The sequence below is a fragment of the Cyprinodon tularosa genome, unplaced genomic scaffold, assembly GCF_016077235.1.
Source record: "Cyprinodon tularosa strain WSP-4 unplaced genomic scaffold, ASM1607723v1 ctg187, whole genome shotgun sequence".
Lineage (NCBI taxonomy): Eukaryota > Metazoa > Chordata > Actinopteri > Cyprinodontiformes > Cyprinodontidae > Cyprinodon > Cyprinodon tularosa.
Window position 1 is genome coordinate 548,119 of NW_024038657.1, and position 17,950 is coordinate 566,068.

The 17,950-nt window shown below is 36.7% G+C and overlaps 1 protein-coding gene across 18 annotated transcripts in view; it reads left to right on the forward strand.

Annotated features, from left to right (window-relative positions):
* The first annotated feature begins 1,974 nt into the window (after positions 1-1,974).
* The window catches only part of LOC119782003 (rap1 GTPase-activating protein 1-like), a 32,473-nt gene continuing 16,497 nt past the window's right edge, over positions 1,975-17,950 (forward strand). For 2 of the 18 annotated variants that reach the window (XM_038282686.1, XM_038282685.1), the window contains exons 1-6: positions 1,978-2,077; positions 5,033-5,126; positions 14,012-14,047; positions 15,125-15,172; positions 15,582-15,620; positions 16,674-16,865. In XM_038282686.1, the coding sequence (XP_038138614.1) occupies positions 2,043-2,077; positions 5,033-5,126; positions 14,012-14,047; positions 15,125-15,172; positions 15,582-15,620; positions 16,674-16,865 (444 nt within the window). In that variant the 5' untranslated portion in view covers positions 1,978-2,042. Of the gene's footprint in view, positions 2,078-2,098; positions 2,395-5,032; positions 5,127-11,379; positions 11,770-14,011; positions 14,048-15,124; positions 15,173-15,581; positions 15,621-16,673; positions 16,866-17,950 lie in introns of those variants that run through there. The other 16 variants (XM_038282689.1, XM_038282703.1, XM_038282695.1 and 13 more) reach the window with 13 other exon arrangements.

Genomic DNA, 17,950 nt, shown 5'->3' on the forward strand with positions numbered 1-17,950 from the left:
TATAGTAATTAAAAACCTCTCCAGTCAGGCCTTCTCATCCTGCACAATGAGCTTTATGGAAGTTGCAATGCTTGTTCAACCTCTGGGAGTTTGATGTTAAACATAACAGTCCTATTCAGGTCACATTGTTTTAAACACATTATACTATTATACTTTCATTGACAAATGTGGGGAAATTTTATTGAAGTTTCAGGTAAACACATGTAAAAGAAACCTAAAATCTTTTATTGCAGCAGCATAATCTCAATCTAAAAAATTTTGACATTTTCAGCCTTTCAACTGAAATCTCAGCTTGTGAAACATTCATTTTTAGCAGTTGACACATTTATTGGTGCCCTAAATATAAACATTTAACATAAATGTTTACATAACTTTTAAAAGTTCATCAGTTTCTAATTGGTAATAAGAAGTAATCTGTCTGTTTTACTTGAAAATGAAAAGATCAACTCATTAAGTGCAAATGTTATAGAATCGGCTGCCATGATATAACTTGCATATCATGGCAACGATCATATAACACTGCTTTACTTTCCTTACATGCTGGATCTTTGAAAAACTAATTTGAATCTCTTTCGCTTTTCATCCAAATCTTTCCTATTTTCATCTTATTTTCATCTTTGTGAAAAAACAAGCAAAAAAACCCTGATGAGAAAAAAATGTACAGCATAGTTTAACTGATCCTGATTTTGCAGAATGCTGTTAAGTTCATACCCTAACACCAACTTACCTGCACAATTTACACCATTTCTTTCCATCGCTGCATCATTCCACTAAGTCACTGTAAATTGCTGCTGCAGGCATCAACAGCGGGAGTCCATCCCCATGGTCAAATGTTCAACTTGACTTAACTTGAAATATTGCATTTAACTATATGTTACAATCCAGAATGCTTAGTATGACTTGGAAGTATATTGATATGTCACATATGATTTAATGAAATATCAATGAAAAATACAACTATTGCAGCGGTAAAAATAAAAGGTTTGGTAAACCAAATAAATACTTCAACTGAAACTGTTTTCTGGTTAAATTAGACTAAATTTGACTTTCAGCCACAAATCCTCTGGATGGTTCCAATTTCAATTTCAATCAGTTTATTTATATTGCGCCAATTCACAGCACATGTCATCTCAAGGCACTTTACAATTCAACCAGATCATACAGTCAAATTGATTCAAAGGTTTCTATCTAAGGAAAACCAGTTGATTGCATTGACTCATTGACTGGAATGCAATCCCTCACACTAAGCATGCTTGTTGCGACAGTGGAGAGGAAAAACTCCCTTTTAACAGGGAGAAACCTCCAGCAGAACCAGGCTCAGTGTGAGCGGCCATCTGCCAATGCCAGTGTAATAGGTGAAGATGGGGGCAGCACATTAATCCCACTATTAAGTACAGTAGAATGTTGGTGATGCTGTGGGCCAGTTTCACTTTAAAGTCCCCGGAGACCCTGTTAGTTTGCAAGGCTTCATGAACTGTGAGAATAAGAACTTATTGAAAGTGTCTTGTAGAGATGAGATTGACCCAAAAATGGGAATGGATAGGATTCTGCACAATTGTCTTTCTGAACAGTATAAACAGCAATGTGCTTATTATGCATCTCTCAATTTTGATAAAAAGTTTCTATTTTCCTAACATAAAATCCCCCCCATTTGCAAATAGATTTCCCCAAAGTTAAATTTTTAAAGAAATTTCCAATACAATGAACGGTTAATTTATTCCAAGGCTTTTTTACTTAACCAACCAGTAGTACCAATACATTTTGCTGTATTACAATCATCAATGTTCATGTATGTGTCTTTTTTATTAACATGTATGTGATGTTGGTTGCCCTAGCAACAGCTCTTACAAGCTCATGAGACAGCATGGGATTGAAAGCAAGCCCCTTTCCCTAAATAATCCCCACTTTCTCTTTCAGAGCTGCTGAAATGGGGGGAGGGTCGCTACTTTAAAGGGGATATGGGTTTTAGCGAGGGTTAGAGGCTCAGTGGGAGTGTTGAGCAGAGCTTCAGGTTTCAGAGATGAACGAAGGATGTACATGTTATGGAGAAAAGGACAACTAATGAGTGCAGATGTCTGTGAGTATAAGAGAGAGAGAGAGAGAGTGAAAGGGAGAAGTGGAAGGTTGTGAGTGGGAGGGTTGAGAGGAAAGGAGGAGAGTAAGAGAGGATGCAGGCTGGGAGTATATTGCAGTCTGAAGAGCTGAGAGTGGACGGCAGGTGAACGACGGATGAGGAGCAAGTGAGTTAGCAGAGAGGAGCAGCAGAGACAGAAGAGATAATCGAGCTCAGGGAGGAGGAGGGGGAGGCTTAGACGGTGAGTCATCAGTCCAGAGTGTAGGTCGCTGTCCGGACATCACTGGGAGCACCTGACGTTCAGCATCCACTCAGTGTGAGTAAGTTTGCAGCTCTGCTCCGTATAGAGCATCAGGCCGTCCTGATGATTCTCTGTAGTGTCTTCACTCGGATGATTTTTAATGCTGCTCCTGTTACCCAGCTGGGGTGTGTTATGTAATTTGAGGTGGTGTTTGTTCAGTGAACAAATCTGGGCTTTTGTGTGTCAGCTTACGCTAATGAAAAAGGAGCTTGAAGTTGAGAATTTTTCTGCCACTTTAACTCCTGCTGAATAAAAATTCTCCCTAATATTTCAAGAGATTTTGTCTCCAGAATGCCTGATACCATTAGTGCTCTGATTTGCAAGTTTTATTACACCAATATTCTTAACACAAATTATTCTCTAATTTGGCTGCTATGCACAATGTTTGTGTCTTTGTGTTCTCCATCCAGCATCAGTTTATTTAGTGTTCAGGGCAGCTGATGTCCAGTAGTATGGAAGTCCCATGTGGAAAACTAGTACTGGAAGATTTGGTTTTCTTTTATCTTGAGAACCGTCTCATATTCAGAAAGGCTCTCATTTCATTTGGATGCTTTTTTGATTCCATATTTTCTGGTTGTGTAATATGTTTGAAGCAGGATATTAATGATTCATGGCTGTTTTCATCACCTAAATCCAAATCTGAGTGCTCTCCATAAACGCTAATCAGATTTAAATCACTTTTTTTCATTTCCACAGCTTTAACAATAGCTCCAAACCTCCCCTCTGCAAAAATTCTTTGTTATCTTATTTAGTAACAATATGCTTTTGAGTCATGTTATTAATTTCTCAAGGGGTTATCACATGCTCTTAATATTACTTTTGCTGGAGTGCACCACACCTTTTACATGCAGAAATATTTTACACTTTATGTGCTACAGATTTTTCTCACATCAAAGACAAAAATATGTAGATTCAGTTTCTAATATATTACTAATGCATACGAATTATTTCAGGTCTGCATACATGCCTATATCTTTGTGTTTGAAAATAGTCTCAATTAATTAAACAATGTCAATGCAAGGACCGCCATTCATCAAAGGATTTGTGCAGGCAAAAGCCAACCTGGTTTAGTTTAGAACAAAGGATGTGTGACAAAGGCTTTTCCATTTGCAATTTGCAACTTGACTGAATTGAGGAGGAAAATATTTGAATAAACGTGAGAGCTATTTTAATTGTGTCCAGATACCTGAGACAGTTTTTTTTGTTTGTTTTTTAAAGCAGCTCTTTAGACTAAAAGAGATGTAATAGATTCCTCCTGGAAATGTTTTAAAATCATCTAGGTCATTTTATCTAAAGATATTTTTTGTGTGAAACCCACATTAATGAACACTGTTATTCAACTATAAAGGTCTATAAAGGTGATAAAAATTAAATTCAGACAGTCATCAATCAGATTTTTGTGGCTGATTTCTAATCTGCAATTTTCCATACGTTTCTGATTTCTCTTTTCCAACTAAAAATAATAGGAATTTATAATAACAGAAATATCTTTGTGCCTTTTTACCACAAGCGGTTATTTTAAAAGCAGAGGCAATATGACTCCACTGGAAGAACAGTTGCTGTTCTGATTTATTCTAAAACAAGTCACACCGGCTTTAGCATTTCCGTCTTTCATAACACTGCACAACATTAAGACAGCTCAAATATTGCAGCAATGATTTAATAACAGGTTTAAATAATCTGATGTAACACTTTATAAACAGTCCAGCTTGATGAAGATGAACTCACCTTAGGATGCATTAAGCTGAAATTGAAGTAAAGGCATCATCGATCCCTAATTAATTTAGCCAACAATTAGCTGACAACATTATAAAGCAATGGCATTTTATTTCCCAGCAGTCAGACAATCATTAATTATGAAAATATACAGGGTAACATTAAAGCAAGAGTGCTAAACAATATTCTGCCATAATTTAACAGTGAATTCTGCTGAAAGACTATTTAGATTATGGACTCAGTAACAACACAAACACTACATGTACACAACTTGATGTTTTACAAAATTAGCTTAATTGCCTTCATTTTTGGCCCATTCTTTTATATGCCATAATAGGAAAAATTGGAAAAATACGACTCTAAATGAATCCTTAAATCTAAAGTTTCTAATAGACTGCTGTCATTTCTAAAAGGATAAAACCAACTATATTCAACCTTCATGTCAAACTCTCACTTCTTTGCATTCTAAATGAGCAGCAGACATTTCACATGTTAGAGAAAATGCAGTTTTCTTTTATAAAGCTTGTTTTAATTTCTGGTGTTAACTCTATTTAATAAACCTCAGCGATTCTATAAATGTATGACTCTTCTTAACTGAGTATGTCCACAGCGGCCTGATGGGGCTTTCACTGTGCAGACTTTTAAATCTATGCCCAGAAGATCATTTTGGGTCATTCTAGTTCAAAATTGTAGGATTCCAGTCACCTGCTCTTTTCTCAGCATTTAGTTAACAATTTTAGATAGTTATTATTCGTTAAATAATTAATTATATGTTAATTTTATATTTTTATATAAATTAAATTCATAGTTTGTGTGCATACATTATAGAAGAAAGCACAAATGCCTGTTCTTGTGACCTTCCCTGTGATATTACCTTTTGTTGCTGGCTCTCAGACTAAGTGACCTTTTCTGACCAAATCTTTTCTTTATTCCGATTGTAGGAAACAAGATGGGGCTGACCCCCGACTTGCAGCACCACTAGAACCCCAGCTGTTACAGCCTGAATTGAGACACAGCACCTCCCCTCTCCACAAGGTAAGGAGTGGGGCATTAAGTTGCACTTTGACCTGCTAACCTTATCTAATTCCCATTTATGTGACCCTGTGTTTCTGTGATATTTGGTCAACAGTCTATTGATGTCCTATCTCATGTTCTCTTTGCTCAGGTTTTTAAGGTTATTGAAACTGAGCCATTTAAGCTGCATTTTATTGATCTGCTTTTTATTCTTGCATACAGGTGCTGGTCATAAAATTAGAATATCATGAAAAAGTAGATTGATTTCATTAATTCCATTTAAAAAGTGAAACTTGTATATTATATTCATACATTACATACAAACTCATATATTTCAGATGTTTATTTTGTTTAATTTTGATGATTACAAATGACAACAAATGAAAATCTCAAATTCATCATATCAGAAAATTAGAATATTGTGAAAAGGTTCAAAATTGATGGCCCCTGGTGCCACACTCTAATCAGCTAATTAACTCAAACCACCTGCAAAAGCCTTTAAATGGTCTTTCAGTCTAGTTCTATAGGCTACACAATCATGGGGAAGACTGCTGACTTGACAGTTGTCCAAAAGACGACCATCGACACCTTGCACAAGGAGGGCAAGACACAAAAGGTCATCGCTAAAGAGGCTGGCTGTTCACAGAGCTCAGTGTCCAAGCACATTAATAGAGAGGCGAAGGGAAGGAAAAGATGTGGTCGAAAAAAGTGTACAAGCAAGAGAGATAACCGCACCCTGGAGAGGATTGTGAAACAAAACCCATTCAAAAATGTGGGGGAGATTCACAAAGAGTGGACTGCAGCTGGAGTGAGTGCTTCAAGAACCACCACACACAGACGTATGAAAGACATGGGTTTCTGCTGTCGCATTCCTTGTGTCAAGCCACTCTTGAACCTCAGAAGCGTCTTGCCTGGGCTAAAGAGAAACAGGACTGGACTGCTGGTGAGTGGTCCAAAGTCATGTTCTCTGATGAAAGTAAATTTTGCATTTCCTTTGGAAATCAAGGTCCCAGAGTCTGGAGGAAAAGAAGAGAGGCACTTCATCCACGTTGCTTGAAGTCCAGTGTAAAGTTTCCACAGTCAGTGATGGTTTGGGGTGCCATGTCATCTGCTGGTGTTGGTCCATTGTGTTTTCTGAGGTCCAGGGTCAACACAGCCACATACCAGGAAGTTTTAGAGCACTTCATGCTTCCTGCAGCTGACCAACTTTTTGGAGATGCAGATTTCATTTTCCAACAGGACTTGGCACCTGCACACAGTGCCAAAGCTACCAGTACCTGGTTGAAGGACCATGGTATCCCTGTTCTTAATTGGCCAGCAAACTCTCCTGACCTTAACCCCATAGAAAATCTATGGGGTATTGTGAAGAAGAAGATGCAATACACCAGACCCAACAATTCAGAAGAGCTAAAAGCCACTATTAGAGCAACCTGGGCTATCATAACACCTGAGCAGTGCCACAGACTGATCGACTCCATGCCACGCCGCATTGCTGCAGTAATACAGGCCAAAGGAGGCCCAACTAAATACTGAGTGCTGTACATGCTCATACTTTTCATGTTCATACTTTTCAGTTGGCCAACATTTCTATAAATCCTTTGTTTTTATTGGTCTTCAGTAATATTCTAATTTTCTGATATGATGAATTTGAGATTTTCATTTGTTGTCATTTGTAATCATCAAAATTAAACAAAATAAACATCTGAAATATATGAGTTTGTATGTAATGTATGAATATAATATACAAGTTTCACTTTTTAAATGGAGTTACTGAAATCAATCTACTTTTTCATGATATTCTAATTTTATGACCAGCACCTGTATTTTCTACAACTTGTGTAACTAAAGCACACACACTTTAGTGGGAGCAATTATTATGTTTGACTGGCTAAATTAATTAAGGTCTATTTTTAGAGGGAAAAAGTCGGCCTCACTCTGATAAATTTTTACTCCAAGCATGATTTCATCAAAGCCCACAAATCACAGCTTATAAGAGTAATTGTGGTTTTATTTTCCTAAGAACAACTTCTTTCACCCATAACATCATCAGTCATGTGGAACCTAAATAGATTCATGCTGAGACAGATTGAGTTCAGAGTTCAACTGATTGTCAATTCCAAAAATATGTTACAAAAGGATGTGTGATGGTTTAAAATTAAATTGGCTCATAGCAGATTAACAATCTAAGAAAATCCTATCTTTAATTCAGGCAAAAAAAAATTTAGGGGAAAAAAATACATAAAGTAGAAGAAGTGATGCAATCCCTTTGGTCTTAGTTTGAATGTCAGAAAACAAACACTAAAAACTACGATTGTAAATAAAAAAAAAACTGAAATTTTTTAAACATTACTTTAAAAACTGATGTGTAGGTGGTAGAGTATAAACACCTTGGTTATCCCCTAGACTAGAATACCCTTAGTGCTCCTTAGGGACCCCATTCCTGCATGCTTTAGGTCTCTCCCAGCCACACAATGGGTGATTAACAGGTTTCTGGCAGAGGAGGAGCAGTTATTTGAATCAGATATAGAGCAACAGATACGCATCTAAAACATGCAGGGAAGGGGTCCCTGAGGAGCAGTGTTGGAACCCACTGCCAGGACTACAGATCAGGCTTCAGAGGTTCCACTTAAATGATCCACATAAAATAACGAAGCAGACTTGAGTCCTTTAATAAACTCAGGTCCTCTAGTATTTGCTTCAAGATAATGCAGATCCATTAAAAATATTTAATTAATAGTTATAATAGTTATGATACGTTAATAATATGTTCTGCAGTAAGCAGCATCAGAGCCCATTAAAAAAACAGAATCAGATCAGAAAAATGCTAACTTTTTTCTTTGGATTGCTCTGGGACCTCTTGTAATTATTAATAAAATGAAGTACATTAGAGGAAAAAGATGAGCATTATGTTCCTGAGATGGTTATACAACAGCAAAGTGTCTCCAGTCAAAATCCTTTTTATATCTATTGTAACACAGAGTACTTCTGCAGATATTTTATGCCCACAGCCATTACCATCTGTAATAGTTCAAAATGACTAAGATACTCTCACACACTAAAAAATTTATTTTTCTTTTGGGATCAAAGGTGTTTTAATTTGAACTTATCTTTTGGCACGTGCAATCGGCTATGGGGAGAAAATAAATTAATCCTGAGCAGCAATCCAAAAATAACTTCTATTGCTGTTATGCTGGTTTAGTCAATAGCAACCAGGGCTTTGGTAGAAATATTTAAAGACTCATAATGCATATACCAACTAGACATATGGTTAATCATAGGTTAACAAAACAAAGAATCACCTTATTCCATGGCCATATCACCCAACATACTGAATCCTGCAAACTCTGTATAATGAGCTGAAGATAAGTGAGGACCTGGACTGGGATTCTACAAATCATTGAGGGATACGATTTATTAAAACACTGATTCATTTGTTTAGAAAAAGTATTCATTAAACTAGCATTTTTTTTTAAATCATTATATAAAATCACTCAAATTCACTCAAAAAAACAAATAAAAAAAAACATACAGAAAAACAAAAACATGATGAGCTTCTGCAGCTGCAAACCTCAGGGAACAAAAATATTGAAATAAAGATTTTTACAAATTGTTCTTGAGCTGAGTAGATATATAGTGATATGCTGTAAGACTCGTAAATTAGCAAAGCCAGACTGCTCATTTTTATTATCAAACCAAACACAAAAGGAACTTCTAAGCATCTTTGACAGCAGAGGAATACTGTAACATGTCTTTGTGAGAGTAAACATTAATGTGGAACAAATATGTATGGAGATGTCATTTTTCAGTTTTACAGCTCCACGTAAATCCATCAAAACCGCTGATATGTCTAAGCTTATCTTTTGCACACTGAGTAAATGATATGTGGAAAATAAAACCTGCCAGGGGTATATTGGGAAAATAAATAAATAAATGGATCCACACTGTGCCTGGATCATAAGCGGATAACATCTCAGTTATGTCGGATTGGTTTTTCTAAAGGATTCTCACACTATCCTACATTTCAAAAAAAAAAAAGAAAAAAAAAGAAAAGGGATTATGATTGGTAGACATTTGAAACTGTTTTTTTTTTAACAGTCACTCTTGATCCATGCAGCACTTTGAAGGTAGCTCACACCTACTAGTCTGTTAGGTAAAGGGCAAATATGTGAAGGCTCTTCCTTATGCAGACTGATAGCAGTTATTTTTTTTTCCTGTGCAGTTAAGAAAAAGGAACAACTATAGAAGATAGTATTGTTCAAATTATATAACACGGCCTAAATAGCTGCTTGATTGAACGTGAGTAAAATGAAAAGACGGCACTGATATACGGTATAATAGTGTACAAAATCTGCACAGAGGATGGTATCAGTTTGACTACAGCCCTGTGAAAACCAGGTCAATCTGCAGTTAACCCAACCAGGTCGTACAGTCTCCGCCTAGTTGAACTACACTGCCAAACTGTCATGTTCACAAACTTGGACATTTGCAAGGAGACAAACACACCATCTGGTGTTTTCTTTAAGAGATGACATGTCAAAATCTTTGAATACATTTTCTTTTGCAAAGTTGAGGCATACATACGCCTTGGATTTTAACATCTGCAGTTGTAAATCAGGCTTTTCCAACCATTGTGGGGAAGTCCCTATAAAAACATGACTCATCTCTCTTTTATAGACTGATTGCACCTGATTAGTTTTTACAATCAATCTATATCAGATATTAGATAAACAAATTGCGGAAGCAGCTAAATATCTTTCCCATCAAAGAATAATATTCAGAATCAGAATCAGAAATACTTTAATAATATTATAATATAATGATATTATTATTATAAAAATTATATTAGAATATATTATAATATAAATTAATCATATAATATTCAACTGGATCCACTTCGGGAAGCAGCTCAGAGCCCTAATGAGCTATGTTAGGACATAGCGAGTCGCAGCTGAGATGTCTGAAAGGGAAGAGGAGGTGTTCTGCATTTGATTTGTGCGTTGTCATAATGACAATCCTATTAACTCTCATAATGAGAGGTCTCAGCTCTCACACCTGCTCTCTATGTCAGCCCTTACTCCCCAGGGACCCTCCCCCACTTCCTCCACCTTGTCCACTGCTGCAAATTGATGCTGCAGTACACTGAGTTTTATACATACAGTGCCTTGCAAAAGTATTCACACCCCTTGATTTCTTCTTCATTTCATTATATTTACATAGTAAAAAGCAATGTATCTAATGAGGATTTTCTTGTCAACATGAAGTAGAACCCAGTGCGAAAATTGTCTTAAAAATGGTTTTGCATAAAAATGTATACAGCCACTTTTATTCTAAAAACCCTGAAATTAAATCCATTGTAACCATCTGCCTGCTGAAGTCACTAAGTATATAGAGTTCCTGTGTGTTGGACCTAATTTTGGTATACAGTACTGTTAATCCAACTGTGAAGGCTTTGGGGATTGGTTAAGGATCATTAATCCTTCACCATCATGAATCCCAAGAAAAACACCAGACAGGTCAGAGATAAAACTGTTTAAAGTTTGTAAGGTATATTAGTATATAAATGAAAAATCCAAAACAAGTAAATCTCACATGCATTCAAAAGTACTTGTAGTAACTCTGGAGGAGCTGCTGAGATCCATTGCCCAAGTGAGAGAATTTCTTAATAGGATAACCAAATATATAACCAACCAGCTTCCAATTTGTAGATCTCCTCAAGTAATACAGGATAAAAAATTGTAAGACGATAAAAATAAACCTTTTTTTTTTGCTTATTTACAAAATGTTATCTAAAATGACACATCAACCCAAAACGCAAGATCTACTGTAAATAATGATGGTAGCACTACCATGCTGTCGGGATAGTCTTCTAATCACAGATCAACTGTAAAAAAAAAATCAAGAAAATAAATAAAAACAGGGATTCTGCGGACAAAACCTGTTATAATCTTTACTGGGTTAAAGGTTTGCCACCCAGCAGGATGAACCTTAACAAGCAGAGCGACAATGGAATATGGAGAATATTTTGAAAGCCATCAATCATTTTCCTTCCATGTGTCACTTTTTATTTACCTATCACGTGGATGTCTATATTTTCTTTGCAAGATAGTTTAGAATCTCAAAATTTCTAGTATCTGTTACATTTCTTCCTTCTTTTCTTGGTGGTAGAATATCTCTGTGCTTTTGTAGGAAGCAAACAGTGTGATTTTACAGCAGTTTATGATAGTAGAGAAATTGGACTCCACCTCCAGCTGACAGTCAGGATGCATGTGATCCTGATTTCATCCTGTAATGTTCCAAAGAGTAAAAGACTAGACGAGACACCTTTCACTTCAGGCAGAGGATTGCTTATCTAGATTTTTGCCAAGAATAATTGACTTTCCTCTGCAACCTGGCGGATAACACAGCGTGAATTTGCCTGAGGATCTCAAGTCTTTGTGCAGCCTAGAGGATGAAGCTTTAGTTCAAGATGCAGTTTCTTCTTTGAGTTTTCAGAGAAGCTCAGCAGTCAAGTAAAATTTATTGTTTTAAAGTCAGTTACACTGATGTGTTTGAGCTGCAGGATTTTAATTTACAGTGAGGCAAAGAGAAAATTATGGCTAAAAATCTTGACAAACAAAATCATCATTCAATGGTGACGAAGAAGCACTGGAAGAAACCCAGCAGTGTAAGTAACTTTATTTTGAGAACATTGAGAACAACAGAAATGAAAAGTAATTCCATGGATTACAAGTACAGCATGCCTCCCTACATACTGAATATATAAACATAAATAAGTGCATTTATTCTCTGTGAAAGATAATTTCTTCAAACTAGATGAAATTCTGAAGTTTTAAGGCTTTTAACGCTTTTATTTAAGACCAGCGAACAGGCAAAAGCTCTGAGCCACAGCTTTTCTACCCCTAATCTCTGGTTACAGCCAGAATTGTTTACTTTCAGGGTTTGTGGCAGACTATTGTTTGCTCATGGTGGAGGACTTTACTCAAACTCACACAAAGCTTAAACACGATTGCTCTGTACACAGAGTATTTGTGTCAGGTTTTAAGAGTTGAACCTTTCAGCTGTCTCTTAACTACACCCGGCTGATGCGGCCTTGCATGATAATGCAAGGCGTTGCAAGTGAAAGTTCCTCAGCTGCTTTGCATGAAGCATGTACAGGGTAAGGCAGCGCAGAGGAGATAGGACATTTCACTTTTGTTTCTAAAAGGTGAAATGTCGGCACAGATATTAAAAAAGGTTGTAGCAGTGTGAAAAACCATCTCTTTTTGATAAGGCACCTTTCATTAAATGTACTTTTTTTCTTTCTTTTATCCTTTCCTAAGTATTGCTACTGCTAACTTTTTTTACATTGCAAAAACAAAACTCATTGTATGTTAGTTAGATATAATGCAATAGACTAAAACACAGTATTGCATAACTGCTAAAGTGGAAAAGAAATTATTCAAATTCTTTAAATTCCTTCACAAATACAAAATCTGCATCGTTTGCATTTGTCTTCAGCTCACCTGAATCAATCCATTGGAGAGTCATCTTTGACTGTAATTACAGCTTTGTGTTGTTTGAGCTTTGTCTCTCTGAGCTTTGCACGTGCAGAGACGGAGATTTTTGCCCATCCTTTGTTTGAAACACTGTAAAAGGAGAGCATCTGGGAATGGTATTTTACTTTGACTAGAACATTGTAACACATGAATATGTTTTAATATGGTCCATGCCGCTATATTTTTAGGGTTATTGTCCTGCTGGAAGGCAAACCTCAGGCGTTGCCTCAGGTCTTTCAAAGCCTTTGATAGTTTGTTTTTTTTCCCATCAACTCTAACTGCCTTTCCTTTACTAGCTGTAGAAAAGGGTCCCCACGGAATCACGCACGCAACATTCAGACAGATGATGCATTCAGACTGCTAGTGCTGCCTTTCATGTTATCTACCTGGTTTTTGGCAAACAACATTTTTTCCATACAGTAATGTAGATTATTGAGGTACATGAATTGAAGCCCTTGCTAACCGCTTCTCCCACCGAGGTAGTGTATCACTGTTCATTCCTGTCCTTGACCCTCCAGCTGTCCTTTTAGTTCTACTTCCCGATTGATGGGAATTGATTCAGATAGTTGGAAAGATGCACTCCACAACTAGACTTCGTTGACCTGTCTGTGTGTGTTTTTGGATCTTTATGATGCTGTTTTTTCACTAGATGTATTCAAACTGAGTAGAAATTATACACAGGTTGACTCCATATAACTTTTATCTACTTTTTAATTAGCCTGCCACAAGCAATCCTGCAAAAGAAAAAAAACCCAAACACAACTTTTTAGGTGATTTCTGGTGGCAGTTGACCAGACTGTATAAATTCTGAAGTATTAGGGTAAAGGAGGGAGAATACCTATGCAGAATACATTTCAGATGTTTATTTTTCTGAAAACTATTTTTTTTCATGTATTTCTTGCTTTTAGTTGATTCTGTCTCATAAAATCCCAAAGAGTCAATTTTGTTATGCTTTTTTTTCAGTAGTATTAATATCAAAAGTTAAGGCACATATTAAAGTCACATGTGGATGTGACTGTTTCAATGTTTCAACTTTAAAGTAATTTGCAACAGAATATATAAAATCTTCACAATGCAATAACTTGGACTTAGACCACTTTACCAATCCCATCAGGGGCAATTCCTTTGAGCAGTAAGAGCCAATTATGCAACATTTTCTAAAAAAGGTTAGTAGCATTAATTTGCAAACATATAGCAGAAATAATGTTCATAACTCATGATTAGCAAGTAAAGGCAGAGCTTTTAAGATTAGATAAAATTTCAAATCCCTGAATCTTACATAATTCTGATCCACAATGGTACCATGACTCCTGTTAAACTCAAATTTCAAATCTATCAAATGAACTCAGACATTTCATCTCCTCTCCCCAGACCACAGATTTATTTGAAATGATTGAAAAGATGCAGGTAAGATGATGCACATATGGCTGTATTTTTTTCCCCGCCTCACTAAGCTGAAAAGACTAACAAATCAGTCTGTCTCTTTCTAATTCTGCTGCGTCTGTTGCTGGCAATGACACTCCTAATCTTTTCTTTTTTTGTAACTGAAAAGGAAATTGAGTCTTGGTGGTTTCAGGCAAACTGTATGTTTTTTCCTCAGCATCTCTATAAACGTTCTGGTTGTTGAGACATGGCTGACAGCAGTGTAAGCTTATCATCTCACTTCAAACACTATCTCCTGGTTTTCTGTAGGCTTTGGAAGGATGTTTTATGAAGTCATGAAATCCCACGCATAAGAGGCTAACAATTTTATGATGGAGCTTATCAAAAGACACGGCAGTTCTATGTGTTTGCTGTCTTTGCCCTAGTGATGGAGTACACACATAAGTCATCTTTTTTTGTATTAAAAATTACTGCAAAGCAAAGTTTCACATTTTTTAATTTTACTGTAATTTTTGTGCAAATCAATTTTGTAGTTTGTTTAGAAGATGGTAACAGAGCTGGATAAGATGCATTTTCCTCATTAAAATTTAGTCTTGATATGAACGCAGTTTCTTCTCTGCATCAAACTTCCCCATCTTATCTCTCTCTCTCTCTCTGTCTCTCTCTTACACACCCCTACGATTCACCCCCACAGAAACACACCCACACCTGAGAGGGAATAGTTGGGAAGTATTTCCACCCAACGCTGCATTTTTTTAACCCTCCACAGCTTATTTCCCACACTCCTGCAGTCTGTTTACAACACTTTATATCCACTCCCCACCCTCCACTGTCTTCCAGTCTTTCACTATCCCTTCTCTGTCTGTTGAGCGTATCTGTTTCAGTTTTTTTCCATCTGTCCCTCTTTGATGCTGCTTTGCTGCCTGCTCCTCCTGGGAGAACTCTGTTGTTATATAACGAATTTGATCCTTTTTTCCCAGTTTGTTGTGCTTTATTTTTAGACTATGATTATAACACTGCTCTTCGAACATTGTTTTTGGACATTTCCTTTTTTGTGATTTTTCTCCCTTGTCCTCTTATGAACCTTCTTACCTGTGACAGGGCAGTAGGATGGATGAGCAAAGGTGCACCTTTCCTCCTACTCTGAAGGTAAATTTCCTACTATTACTATTTTATTTTGTTAGAATCTAGATTAAAGTATATTTCAGTTAAATGCTTTAGAATAAGGCTGCTCAGTGGCGCAGTGGGTAGCTCTGCTGCTCGGCCCGGGATCTTTCTGCATGGAGTTTTGATGTTCTCCCTGAGCATGTGTGGGTTCTCTCCGGGTACTCTGGCTTCCTCCCAGAGTCTAAAAACGTAACTGTTAGGTTAATTGGCTTCTCTAAATTTTCCTTAGGTATGAATGGTTGTTTGTCTTGTCTGTCTCTGTGTTACCCTGCGATGGACTCTTAAATATACTATAAATAACAACAGCTATGTGGTTACTGTGTATTTGCATATTTTGAGATTTTTAATGAGTTCTTGTTTACAACTTTATTGTTTATTGTTTTTTTTACAGACTGAGGAGGATTACATTCCATACCCAAGTGTCCATGAGGTAAGAAAAAAAAAATCCTCCTATTAACATTTAGAAAAAAGACTTCCTGCTGATTTTCAATGTTTTTTTCTCTTTCATTGAACTTAAGTTTCTAATTTTCACTCTGATGTTTTTTATTGAAGAGAGCCATATCCGCCACCCACATAGTAGTGTATGTAAATGCAGTAACAACATCCACCCTTAGAGCTTCTGGCCAAGCATTTAATATTTGCTCGGGTTATCTTTTAAACACAATATAAAAGATATCTGAAAGAGCCTGGGCACCAGAAAAATATTGGTGTCCCTTTGTTTTTGCAAAAACTTTCTTCATCTCACCTGACCAAACTTCTGATGCATCAAAGAGTGAGAATAATTGTGAGAAAGGGACAGGCGTCAGCCAACACATTTCACATGATCGTCTTCACCTCACAAGGCTCAAGTTCATGTTTTAAATTCTAGACACAGCGAAATGATTATTTTTAATTAATGTATTTTATTATTTTTTTATATTTTCACAAAGCTAATTGCTGATGATCTTGTTGCCTATGTCATCTTGATGAAGTTCTGCTCCCTGATGCCTGACTTTCTTTAAAAGCCCATTTTTTGTCATAGTGATCAACAGGCTTAAAAGAAAGAAAGAGATTTTTTTAGCCTGCTGTGCTTTATATCATAACAAGTAGTGATCTTGTTAAACAAGTAGTGATCTTGTTAGATGGGAGCAACAAGTTTAAAGATGCCAGAATTATGGCTTTGTTTTACAGGACAAAACACTTATTTCACACAATAATATCTAAGACATGTTCAACCTTTCTTCTATTGTTTTTATATTCTCTTTGAAAGCTTTGAAAAAGCTAATATTAATGATAATGTCTCAAGAGACGTGTACTTCTGTTTAAGTGAAAACAGTAGCAAAATCGGCAGGAAAAGAAGTTATTATTTCCTCCTCAGTAAGGTGCACATCCATGTTTTTTCAGTTTTAACATTTGGAATAGAATAGAATTCAACTTTATTGTCATTACACTGTCACAACTACAAAGAAGCTAAATGTCTGAAATTTACCTCTCTTTAAATCAGGTTTTGGGGAGAAAAAGCCCCTTTCCTCTCATCCTGCTTCCACAGTTTGGGGGTTACTGGATTGAGGGCATGAACCATGAGTTGAGTGAAGCTGGAGACCCGGAGCACCACCGGCCTCCGTCACCCAACAGCCGCACTAAGCTGGAGTGTAACACAATGGCTACACACTACAGGAAACACTTCCTGGGCAAGGTCAGCTTAATAACATACCAATTGCTTTTGTCCAATGTGGTGTTGGTATAACAAGGATTTTAAAAAGTCATTTTCTATTCAGAATTACATAAATTAAATCTCATAAAAAAGATTAAAAGTGTTATAAATGCAAATGAAGTTAAAACATAAAAAGTTAAGACAAACTACTAGAGTTGTCCTGATCTGGATATTTTGTCTATGGGTCTGTTACAGATGCAAATCATTTGACAAAAATAAATCTCTTAATACTAAGCCTGAATTCCGTAAAAATTCAAAAAAAGCCTGAATCCAACCTTTAATTACAATCAATGCAATGTAAATGCTGAGAGAACCAGAGCTAAAAAAAACAAAACAAAAAACAGTATGACATTAGGTCTACCTCAATAACTTGACTGGGTAGCATTTAATCTAGACTCTAATTATATGCCTGGAGCTGTAGCCTTCAACAGGCTGACATCTTGTTCCAACCCCGTTTCTGCTGGTCCACCTCACCATGCTGATTCAGCATCGGGTCATTCAAGTCAAGGAAGTGCTTTAATTGTGTAGGCTTACTTGAAATGTGTTAATAAACAGGTGTTGGAAGTGTTGGCCTAGTGGTCAAAGCAGTACCCTTGTGCTCTGAGAAGGTTGTAAGTACCTGATTCGATCCCCACAGCATCCACTCTGGGTTCCTGAGCAAGACCCTTAACCCCACACTGCTCCGCGGGCGCCACACAATGGCAGCCCACTGCTCCCTAAGGGGATCGGTTAAGTGCAGAGAGTGAATTTCCCCATTGTGGAAAAATTAAGTGACTGACAGATTTTTACAGTTCTCCAGACTAACTAACTAACTAAAGTCAGCAGGAGACAAACATGAGTTTACCTTCAGTAAACTCATGTTTGTCTCCTGCTGACTTTGGTCTGATCCAGAGCAGTTAGGGTAACGTTAGCATGAAACTTGTTGGAACTCTATATTACAGTTTACTCAGTCAATAGCATGAGTAAACATTTGACATTTGTCTCTGCACTAGTTGGTTTTGTTTGACACCTTGCTGATTGGAAATTGGATTGAGTGAAAGTGGGAGTAGAAAGGAACAGCTTTTTCC